The sequence below is a fragment of the Mchenga conophoros genome, linkage group LG20 (genome assembly GCF_057382185.1).
Source record: "Mchenga conophoros isolate Kocher_MC1m ecotype Shallow Benthic linkage group LG20, M_conophoros_male_GT1.1, whole genome shotgun sequence".
NCBI lineage: Eukaryota > Metazoa > Chordata > Actinopteri > Cichliformes > Cichlidae > Mchenga > Mchenga conophoros.
In genome coordinates this window covers 7865878-7878179 of record NC_140545.1, presented here as the reverse complement: position 1 = coordinate 7878179, position 12302 = coordinate 7865878, and the positions used below count along the sequence as shown (strand labels likewise).

Sequence of the window (12302 nt, the reverse complement as noted above, 5' to 3'; positions counted from 1 at the left end):
GGACTTCTAAATGGCCACCATGGTCACCACCCATCTTGAGGAGTTTGCCCCCTCACATATACTAATGTGCCACAAACAGGACTTTAATATCACCAACCATTCCCATGTTATTATGGTGTATCCATATAATGGCCCAAACAGTAGTTTGGTGGGGGTGGGGGGGTGGGGGGGTTGCCAAGAACAACTCAATAATGAGACCTGTATAAGGGGCGTGTAACTGGGCGAGAAGTCACGGCTAACTGGGGAGGCAGGAGGTGTGGCCCACGAACGCATGGACCTTGTGGGAGAAAGACGGTGAATTTTGCTTGCGTCGAGACCGGCCACCGCCATCACCTGTGAGTGATTGAGAGCCGAGATAAAAAACAAAACGTAAAAAAACAACAGTCCTTAGAGGTGCCATTCCTTCATCATCACAATATTAATGCCCCAAAAAGGTGCAGGTACATGCTGCTGCATCAGGTGTAGTGGAAGAGCTGTGCATGATGGAGAAGGAGGAGCACCGTCTCCACTATTTCTTCTCCGAAGACACTCAAAGTTGAATGTTGGTCTGTTGGAGGCTGAGAGGACACAGAAAACAGTAGTGATTAATGCAATCATTCATCATAAATCCACAGACATTTATAGACAACTGCAATTATTGCAATGACATGTTGTTTTCTTTTATGCTTATCATCCCTGTTGGACAACATCTCCCACCCCGTGCAGCAGACTGTGACAGCACTGGGCAGCTCCTTCAGTGGGAGACTGCGGCACCCACGGTGTGGGACGGAGAGATTTCGCAGGTCTTTCCTCCCCACTGCTGTCAGACTCCACAATAAAGACTTTAACTGAACAAAAACACACATCCACACATGTGCAATAACACTAAGTGCAATAATCTTTTCTGGCATTGTTGTATTTTTACTCAGTTGTATATAGCATTTGTATTCTATTTTTATCTTATTGTATATTTTATTCTATTTTATTCTACTGTATATAGTATTTTATTTTATTCTATTCTGTACAGTTGTGTACTGTATTTATTCTTATTGTATTCTAATTTTTGCTTCATAACTTGCACTGTCCACTTCCTGCTGTGACAAAACAAATTTCCCACGTGTGGGACTAATAAAGGTTATCTTATCTTATCAAACTGCTAAATGACCATTAATAGGTGCTTTCTATGCTCATCAGCGCAACAGATTCCAGTTAACTGTTCTGCTCTGCCTTCCTGACTGTGTGACGTATGAGCTGGTATTCTTATCTTAAGGAAAGAAGGCTATTTTCTAGGGTATGAAAATCTAATTAAACAAAAAAACAAACAAAAAACCTCAAGATTTGATAAACCAGTGCGCACCTGCATTGCTTTAAACAGAGCGTGAGAGCAGTGATATGCGTCAGTGCACTAGCAGAGAAGTACATCAAGTACATCTCTGGCTATCACAACGGTTATCAGCTAGCAGCTAAACAAATATTATCTGATGGAGAGTGTTTTTGTGCTTGAAGGCAGTAGTGAATATTTTTGTAGATTTTTATGCTTCTTCCCATGTGGAGTCCTTCAGTCAGTTAGCCAAGTTTATTAGTCCTTTAAAAAAAATAACACAGTTCTTATCTGTGCTAACATATAACATAAAACTGTTAACACAATAAACTTTCATAAGTTTAACACAATGTGCCACTGGAACTACAAAAAAAAAAGTGAATTATTATTAATGATTCCGTGCCAGTTCACCAATATTAGCGAGTAATATTAGCTATTTGTAAGTATATATGTTTCGGCCTATATAACAGCCGATAAGGGAACATTAAAAAAAGAAAAAATAAAGAAAAAAAACATGAAAAACATCCTTCAATCATGTTAAGAGAGTTGATGTTGCATTTTTTGTCCAACAGAGGACACATCTAGCGACACATCTGTATGGAACACAAAACACAACAACGTGCTAATCTGAGCCGAGTCGTGCAGAACATAAGTGAATAATCTACAGGGAGTTGTAAATGAAATTTATTTTTAAATAAAAATCCTTTTCTTTAATAAGGAGTGATAAGTCACCAAAAATAATAAATGTTATTCAAATCTGTTTATGTTTTTTGTGCCCTAAAGAAAATCATTTTTAGCCTCTATATATTCAAATTTTACTCACCAAATATTTTTTTTTAATCTATTTTTAAAATCCTACATCAGTCAGACTCTTATTCTGTTATCCATTAAGTTACAACAGTTCTCATCAATTCATGTTATATTGGATGAGTAAAAAAAAAAGTTCTTTTCTTTCAACAACAAGGTAATTTCTCTATGAACCTAGCTAGATGACACTCTAGCCGTTTAACAATAATTTACATACAGTAGTGTACCATGCAATGACAGTACTGATTCAAAATGAATGGTACAAATGAGTAAGTTCTGCATAGGTCACAGATGTGAGATCAATTTGCCTGAATCAGCTAATAAACATCTGACTTGAGAAATTTCTTGCAAACAACAAGTAAAATGATCCTTTATTAAATTTCACAGGTGTAGTGACAAAAACAAAAAAGTATCAGTTCACCTTGAGGTGAGGGTAAAAACCATTTCCTGGGTGACGCCCTGCTGTCCTGGTAGATTGGCTGTTGATCATCGTCACAGTAACTTTCAGACTGGCAGTCACCCCTGGAAACGAGGTCAAAATCTCCCTCTGCATCATCATGGCATTCATTGTTGGACAACCTTTGACACAAAAAGATAAAGACTTTGAAAATTAACTTTATCTGTAACTATGATGTCACGGGACGCAAACAGTGGAAAGAAAGTTACACAGAAAAGTAATAGACTGGTGACATTAACCACCAGCATAAACCACAAGTGCTCAATCTAGATATAAAACAGCTGAACTCAGAGGAAAGAAAATACTTCCGTGAAGTCATCGGTACACAGTAGTAAAACCACGGCTGCATTTACGTAGCTGGTGTGTCAATTTTATCTCACGCTTTCCTCAGATTAGATTAAACCGACTTTTCTTTTCCAGAATTACCTTTCCTTTGTGAGCATGATGTCATCTTCATGAAATTCCTCCCCACTGAAGTACTCGCCTGAGCCTCTCTCTTCATCGCTGTCCCCATTGCCCCTCTCCTCTCGACGAATGGTGGGATAAAGTGCTCCGCTGCTCTCTGACCTGGCATCCAAACAGCAAAGACACAGTAAATCATACTGATGTCGCTGGATTGGATTAACCATTATCATCTGTTTTCTTCAGATTATTGCATCCGCATTCTAAAAAAGTTGGGATGCTGTATAGAATATAGGTAAAAGCTGAATTTGGTGATTTGCAAACATAAAAACTTGACTCCTTTTTAAAATTAAATAGAACACAGAAAACACATCGAATGTGTTACAATATTTACTTTCAATTCAAAAACAAAAAGGTCATTTTGAATTTGATGACAGCACAGAAAAAGCACAGAAAAATTTGGATAGGGCCATTTTCACCACTGTGTAGCATCCCTTCCACTTTAATTAGCAGTCCACAAACATCTGAGAACTGAAAAGTCCAATTACTTGACTCTTAGGAGAAGTTTTTCTGTATCAGAAAAACAGGTGTTCTGGATGGGAGCTTATGCTGCTCTAAAACTGTAGTACCTCTCAGCAATAATAGTGCATTTGCAAGGTGCCAATTCCACAGGTGCTAATGCCACCCACAGAGCTGTAGAGCTTGAGCACTGATAACAACAAGTTGTCCACACCATCTTTAGTCCAGTGTTCAAGTTTTCCAGAAAGAATTTCACAGTTCAGTTTGTCTGACTTCCATTTTCACTGAGTTTTGGCCCAGAGATGACAGCATGTTTAGATCATGTTCATATATGGCTTCTTCTTTGTATGGTAGAGCTTTTGTTAAGTCAGATTGTTGAATGTTGTCATTATTTTTCTTAAATTTGTAAAGGCTCAGTTCAAACTATAGGATCAAGGACATTCCTTTGTCTGACCCCCTCTCGAGCCTCTCGAAGTTCTGGGAGGAGGCTGGTTCTGACCAAGCCTTTCCTCGTTAGCGAGTAAAAGACCGGTTGAAGATGTTCTGTCTTGGTTTTGTTCTTCATGAGGAATAAGTCTCTAAACTAGCGGGGCCTGTGGAAACACAGACTCTACAGCTTTAATCTGCATTTATGGATGGCACTAAAGACAATGTTGTTTTTAATGCAGTATTGGCTGAGGGCCTGAAGATTAACAGCCTGCAGTACCGATTTTTACTCTTGTTCCACTCCAGATTCTTTCAATCTTTTGATGATCTTATTTAGATGAAGATCTATTTAAAATCTTCACAAATTTGAGGAAGAATATTCTGAAATTGTTACACATCTTATGCTGCAACTGACAGTGACATATACTTACAGTTTATTTGCATATTTCCCATCTTTACCTCTGAGAAATGTTGCCTCTCTATGATCCTCTTTTTAATACCACTAACTTTTCCAGTCTTTTGTTCCCCCTGTCCTAACTTTTTTAGACGTGTTGCTGCCATCAACTTTAAAACAAGCTAATATTTTTTTACAAAATAGTCAAATGTCTAAGTTTAAACACTAGATATATTTAATATGCTCTGCTGTGAATAAAAGATTTATATATGAATTTGCAAATCATTGCAAAAATGTCAAAACTCTTTGAAAGTGGGTTTGTACAAATAGTAATAATCCTTATTGTCATAGAGTTGCTTTCCCATAGACTGCTAATTCAACCAGTCACCACATATATACTGTATAAACTGGCCCATTTATCATTTTTTGGATTAAAAGGTCAGAAGCTTTCACATGTTTTGTGACAATCGTACACAAAACCAATATGCTTTGAAGCTCTGTGAGCATTAACATCATGTACATACCTAATATAGGCCTCATAGTAGCGTGTCCTGCTCCAGGGACAGGAAGAGGAGATGGATCAGGCAGATAGAAGGGATTTGTTGGAACCGGAAACCAGGACGGGGAGGGGAGGGGGGGTTCATGCAATGACAAATGAAAAGAGGATACAAGCTGAAATGCTTAAATGGTCTTGTCGGTTTTTCGCTCCTGCTAGAAAACAAGATCTATAAATAATCCACAAATTACAGATAAGAAATGAGGTCACACGATGCCACGGTTTTTCCAAGAATGAACACCACCGAACATTCAAACTGTGGATTCCTAGGAACTGCAACAAACCCAGGTGCAATATGTCAGACCCGACAGCCTCAGCATGTTTTTTTTAAAGTTCATGACAGCACAATTAGAAGAAGACTGAAGAAAGTTGGCTTGTTTAGAAAGGCTGCCAGAGGAAACCCTTTTCTCTCTCAAAAAAAGAAAAAATGCAAGACTTCTGCAACAATGCCCTTTGGACATGTGAGACCAAAATAGAGAAGTTTGGCTACAGTATAATGCACAAACACCTCATACCAGTACGTTAGTGGAAGGATGATGATATGTGCTTGTTCTGCAGCCACAGGACCAAGACACTTCACAGTCATTCAGTTGACCATGAACTCCTCTGTATACCAAAGTAAGTAGTAGTAGTAGTCAAATGTGAGGCTGTCTTTCTGACAGCTAATGCTTAACCCGAATTGGGACGTGCAACAGGACAACGATCCCAGGCACAGCAGGAAATCTACAGAGTTTGCAGAGCCCAGCCCTCAAGACAATTTAAACGGGACCTTTGGAAAGCGGCGCATAAATGAATACCTGCAAACGTCAATGATCTGAAATAATGTAGTAAAGAAGAGTTGGTCAAAATTCCTCCACAATGACGTGAGCGATAAAGACATAAAGAAAACGACCGTTCAAGTTAGCACAGTTAAAGGTGGTTCTACAAGCCACTGAATAAAGGGGTGCACTTAGTTTTTCATAGGACTCAATGTAACCGAGAATATGTGTAGAACATGCAGATGAATGAATCTATAAAAGCGATCATTTGTTAAATACATACTGATAAAACACTACAAAACTGAGATCTTTCTAATGCAGTGAACTATAATGTAATGATATACAGTGGGGCAAAAAAGTATTTAGTCAGCCACCGATTGTGCAAGTTCCCCCACTTAAAATGATAGAATAGAATAGAATTCAACTTTATTGTCATTGCACATGCACAGGTACAGTGCAACGAAATGCAGTGATGATGACAGAGGTCAGTAATTTGCACCAGAGGTACACTTCAACTGTGAGAGACAGAATGTGAAAAAAAAAATCCATGAATTCACATGGTAGGATTTGTAAAGAATTTATTCGTAAATTAGGGTGGAAAATAAGTATTTGGTCACCTCAAACAAGGAAAATCTCTGGCTCTCACAGACCTGTGACGTCTTCTGTAAGAAGCTTTTCTGTTCCCCCACTCGTTACCTGTATGAATGGCACCTGTTTGAACTCATCATCTGTATAAAAGACACCTGTCCACAGCCTCAAACAGTCAGACTCCAAACTCCGCCATGGCCAAGACCAAAGAGCTTTCGAAGGACACCAGGAAAAGTATTGTAGACCTGCACCAGACTGGGAAGAGTGAATCTACAATAGGCAAGCAGCTTGGTGTGAAAAAATCAGCTGTGGGAGCAATCATCAGAAAATGGAAGACATACAAGACCACTGATAATCTCCCTCGATCTGGGGCTCCACGCAAGATCTCATCCCGTGGGGTCAAAATGATCATGAGAACGGTGAGCAAAGATCCCAGAACCACACGGGGGGACCTGGTGAATGACCTGCAGAGAGCTGGGACCAAAGTAACAAAGGTCACCATCAGTAACACACTACAACGGCAGGGAATCAAATCCCGCAGTGCCAGACATGTTCCGCTGCTGAAGCCAGTGCATGTCCAGGCCCGTCTGAAGTTTGCCAGAGAGCACATGGATGATACAGCAGAGGATTGGGAGAATGTCATGTGGTCAGATGAAACCAAAGTAGAACTGTTTGGTATAAACTCAACTCGTCGTGTTTGGAGGAAGAAGAATACTGAGTTGCATCCCAAGAACACCATACCTACTGTGAAGCATGGGGGTGGAAACATCATGCTATGGGGCTGTTTTTCTGCCAAGGGGACAGGACGACTGATCTGTGTTAAGGACAGAATGAATGGGGCCATGTATCGTGAGATTTTGAGCCAAAACCTCCTTCCATCAGTGAGAACTTTGAAGATGAAACGAGGCTGGGTCTTCCAACATGACAATGATCCAAAACACACCACCCGGGCAACAAAGGAGTGGCTCCGTAAGAAGCATTTGAAAGTCCTGGAGTGGCCTAGCCAGTCTCCAGACCTCAACCCCATAGAAAATCTGTGGCGGGAGTTGAAAGTCCGTGTTGCTCGGCGACAGCCCCAAAACATCACTGCTCTCGAGAAGATCTGCATGGAGGAATGGGCCAAAATACCAGCTACTGTGTGTGCAAACCTGGTAAAGACCTATAGTAAACGTTTGACCTCTGTTATTGCCAACAAAGGTTATGTTACAAAGTATTGAGTTGTATTTTTGTTATTGACCAAATACTTATTTTCCACCCTGATTTACAAATAAATTCTTTACAAATCCTACCATGTGGATTCATGGATTTTTTTTTCACATTCTGTCTCTCACAGTTGAAGTGTACCTCTGGTGCAAATTACTGACCTCTGTCATCATTTTAGGTGGGGGAACTTGCACAATCGGTGGCTGACTAAATACTTTTTTGCCCCACTGTACATTATATCATACAGTGCACTGCCAGACCAAACTTCTGAAATGTCAGGGGAAAAAGTCATTAACATACTTTGTTAGTGTAAGTGTAAACAGTTGTACTGGCAGATTTATTTATTCATGTATTAGATACAAATATTTTAACCATATCGCTTTTTTACTTAGTTGTATGCATGTGCACTACAAATGGGCCTTATGCTCTATCACACATATATGCGCACACAGTGAGGCCATTGTAAGTTCATGGGAGATGTTAAATAGATAGTGGAACTCCTTCTGCTTATCAGGAATGTAAATCTTAAGCTGACAGAAAATAGGGTCATGATTCTCTCTGTAAGTGACAAGGCTTTATGGATGTGCCTGAGGGTATAGCCCTCATCCCCCATGAGATGGGCCAGCATGTAAGAGTTGTGGAAGGTCTTTGTCTGTGTGTGTATATATAAGATGTGAGGGCGGCAGAGATGATCCTTGGCTGGGATGTTTCTCTCCACATTGCAGTGTGTTTATTAAACCCACTTCAAAACGGGTGCTTTATTCTACACAAAGAAAAGGACCATGCAACAAATGTGCATAGCTACTGTGGATTTTAACACTGCACTTATGTGTCCTTCAACCAACCTTGTGGAGTGCGACTTCCAAGGCTTGCCTTGCAGTCCTTTGCTGTAAGTAGTTGTTGATGATGCGTTTCTGGTGGAGGATGGGCGACTCCGTATTAAACACTTCTGCTGCCTCGCAATGGTCATGGAGAGAAGTGAGGGCACATTGGCATTGTTGAGGTTGGCATTGGAAGGTATTGGCGACTGAACACAAGTGGAATTACAGTGAGGGTAATGAGTGGTGTGATGAAGTTGATTGCACAGGATTGGTGAAGAGTTCAGTTCTGTCTCTCCTTCTCTATCGTTACTGCTGGCTCTCCTGACGATTTGCGGGGGCTCGGTCGAGGCAGCGCTGGAGAAGGGCAGGATCTGTAGTGGCCGCTGTGTGACGGTGGTGGGGTGAGAAGAGCCTTGCTGATCCCCACCTATGTGGTTGACATGGTTCCCAAAAAGGCTGCCATTACGCTGCACGGAGACACCAGAAATGAAGACTAAATATGACTGCTTAATAAATGAAACTAAACTCAGAACATACTCTTTTCTACCAGAGAGAACCAGTGACAGTTTAACAAAATATCCATTCTCAGATTTCCTGGAAAATTCTATGCAATGAAGTGAGTGACTTATTGAGATGTGTTGGAAGCATATCAGTCACAGAGTTAAGTGTCATTAAGAACAAAAACAACAAAGGACATTCGTAGGAATCGCATTAACACACTCCTGTGCACATCAGGGGAATTTCTCTGGAAATCTTACTCTGTAGATTTCCTCCTCTTCCTCTGCATTTTCATCTACTAGTCCTTCCTCCTGGAGGTCACATGATATGGCACGACGGATTTCTGGTCCAATGTCATGCAGTGTACGCAAGCCAGCCTGCAAAAAGGACGTGTGTCAAAGCAAACCTCATTAGTATTGTTGTTAACAAACATTTCGATGTTCTCATGCATGAAAAGAAATCTTCCCGAACAAATGAACAAAACATCTGTTTAAAGATTGTCATCAATCTTTTAGAGTTTTTTCAGATTTGACTGATGTTTGCAAAAGACGGGAAGAAAGGCAAGAGCCACTGCACCCACATCATAATAGACATGCTTTCTCTTCTTTTGTTAACAGACTGTGTGCAAACAGGGTCTGGTTTTTCCAGATTTCCCACATGATTCCCCCACTCCTGATTATGATATGTTGCCAAAGGTCTCATTGGAAAGTTCCACAGAACACCTGACTCAGTGACTTGTAGTAGGTAGTGATTATTGTTTATTCATGTGCCCGTAATGTGATGAGCACAAAGAAAGGCTTTTATTGCAAAAATGAGTCAAAACTGACTGTTTGATAGTGCTCACCTTAATTAATTTGGATGAACTGCTCACTTAGACTCCATAAATTACTCACTGTGCACTGAATTGACTGACTGAAACGTTGCACTTTCCTCACCTGTAGAGCCAAGGTGGTATTCAGCCTCTCCCATGAGCGCCTTCCCACAAGACCTTGCTCCTTGCGCCTCTTGAACTTTCTGAAGTAGTCCTGTATCAGGAAGGTGGCATAGAACTTCCCCACTGTTACCTCGTCATCTGAGTGAGCAGACACACCAAAGCCTCCCAGGTCAACACCAAAACACCTCAACACCGAAAATCAGCTCATATCCATGCACTCAAGATTCAAAATACTCAGCCAGTTACTCCTACTGCTGCTATGTCACCAGCTCAGAGAACATTTAACGTGTCCTCACAACTAAAAAAAAATCACAATCATGAAGCACCACTACTGCAACATGTTGGGAAAAGAGACAACATCTTGGAAATGAAACCAAATATTTTAGCTTTATTCCAAATGCCAAAAGAGTACTGACCGATAATCCCAAAATGCCATAAATCCTCAATGCTTAACCAGGACACTGACCTTTCTGCCTAAGAAGCTCATTTTTTGAGCACATGAAAAATATGTCTTTTCTCAGGCCTATTACTAAGTACTGTCAGATTCACAGTAAACAAAGAAATAAAGATATAAACTCAGAACTGTTAATAATAGCCGAGTATCTGACTGTCTACCTCTGCAAAAGACGTTTGCTCTCAGAAAATCATGTACAGTACAGCAAGATTAATCTTGATGACTGATAACATTTAAGCCTGCAGCTTGCATCTTGCTTCATTTCTAAAATGCACGAAATTATGAAAGACTCTTGCAACATACAAAAAACCACAAATACACAAAAACCTCGCTCAAAAAAGTGAAGCACAATCTTCAAAAATGAAGTTTATATAACAGATTTCTAAAAAATAATAATAAGGACGCAGACGCATGTTTATTATCAATTCAAATAAATCGAAGCATTTATGCCTGCACATATTGTACAGTGACTGAAGACTTAACTAAAATTTAAGCATCTATGATTTCAGAGACAGACAAGCAGAAGTGTTTTATGTGTTAGACCAATGATATGATCTGTAGCAAGAAGCGCATGCAAGAAAACAGCAGAGTAAAAGGTTTATAGAAGCAAGGGTAAGCTCTACAGATCTTCTATCAAGACACAAAACATAAACTTAGTTTAGCCAGAAGGGAAGCGATGACAGTGCACACTATCTGCCATGCAGGGAGGCTTATTGGGCTTGGCTCTAATTCTCTCAGATAAGTCGCTGCTGAAGCAGAACGGGGAGAGATGCTGGACAATAACAAAAAAAGCCAGCTGAATCACTGTGTGCAAGAAACAAGTGGTTTTCTCTCGGTTTGTCACCACCTCTCCATAACCCATTTTAACTGGAGGGGAACTGAGTAAACGTGACAAATGTTGTGGCCAATATTCCCTCCAGGGGTCCAAAGAGAGCGGTGACCTTTATGTGGTTATGATCCATCTTTAGGTATCAGACTCGTTTCTCTACACACACAACACAGCCAGAGTTAAGCTGCACAGGGCTCTGTTCAGAAAGGACCAAAGATATAGAGCCAAAAAAGGTATTTTAAAAATGCTCATCTGTATTTTAAAATCAGAAACTGATGATCTGAGTAAGTCTGGTCATGTCTGTGTGACAGACTGGTGACCCTGCCTCTACCTGGGATAGCTGGGATAGGCTTCAGGCTCCCCACGAGCCTGATTGGATAAGCAGAAAAGAATGACTGGATCATTCGAAATTGCTAATTTCTTGTAGTTTAGTAAATACATAGCCTCACCAATTTCATTTTCAAAAACATGTAACTCCTCGACAGGAAGGATGAAATCTTACTTAACAATTAAGTAAGATTTTTTCCCCCAGAAAAATCGCATTTGGGGATTTTTACGATTCGCGTTTTTAAGGAACTCCTTGCCTTAATTCAAGTATTAGTTTGCTGAAAACGAATGAACTGATTTTACACGTGTGAGCAACATCTCAAAACCAATAATCCCTGACTCTTTTTGTTTTTCTTAAGAACAAAAGCATCCTGGTGTAAAGGGATCATAACTATGTCCACATGTGGATTCCCTTTCTGGACAGAGCCCGATGAAGTAAGTGAGGTATCAGTAGCTTCATGCCACCAGACTAAAACAGAACTGCTCCAAAGAGCTCAGGACGGCAGAAAGAGAAGAAAGGAAGGCCAGTGACTGAAAACAAAGGAAGCTGTAGAACAGAGAGGCTTGGCGAAAAAGAAAAGAGAGCGGTTAGCGAGCTAATGCACACAAAGACATGCAGTACAAGCATAGAAAAGATGGAGCTGCTACGCTAGCACAACAATGTGAAAGCCTCTCACTTAGATTATAAAACTGACTCTCCAACAAACTGACTACTTTATGAGAAGATGCTGTTTGAGTTATCGTTAAACATATGAAACACATCATTGTGGGTAACAGTGACACTTTTCAACTGAAAGGAATAAGGTGAGTTTCTGTGAAATACATAAGCTTAACTTCACAACAAATTAAAAGTTTTGTTGTAGTAAAACAGCTGGTCTTGCAGTTTCAGAAAGGCAAAAACAGGATGATAAAGGCTTCCTGTGGGTTCTTCTTCACCTCCTGTTTTCTGTTTCATAAAGCTTATTCTTATCTGTACTTCACCTTGTCCTTTACACCTACTGATCTACATCACAAGGCGAGGAACCCGTC

At 40.3% G+C, this 12302-nt stretch overlaps 1 protein-coding gene across 12 annotated transcripts in view; it reads right to left on the bottom strand.

Annotated features, from left to right (window-relative positions):
- cacna1db (calcium channel, voltage-dependent, L type, alpha 1D subunit, b) overlaps positions 1–12302 on the bottom strand; it is an 87819-nt gene that overhangs the window by 7507 nt on the left and 68010 nt on the right. For all 12 annotated transcript variants that reach the window (XM_085261137.1, XM_085261141.1, XM_085261138.1 and 9 more), the window contains 8 exons: positions 9665–9801; positions 8990–9106; positions 8256–8698; positions 4830–4856; positions 2991–3131; positions 2529–2686; positions 445–557; positions 199–333 (listed from right to left, as the gene is read on the bottom strand). In XM_085261137.1, the coding sequence (XP_085117263.1) occupies positions 199–333; positions 445–557; positions 2529–2686; positions 2991–3131; positions 4830–4856; positions 8256–8698; positions 8990–9106; positions 9665–9801 (1271 nt within the window). The remainder of the gene's footprint in view (positions 1–198; positions 334–444; positions 558–2528; positions 2687–2990; positions 3132–4829; positions 4857–8255; positions 8699–8989; positions 9107–9664; positions 9802–12302) is intronic.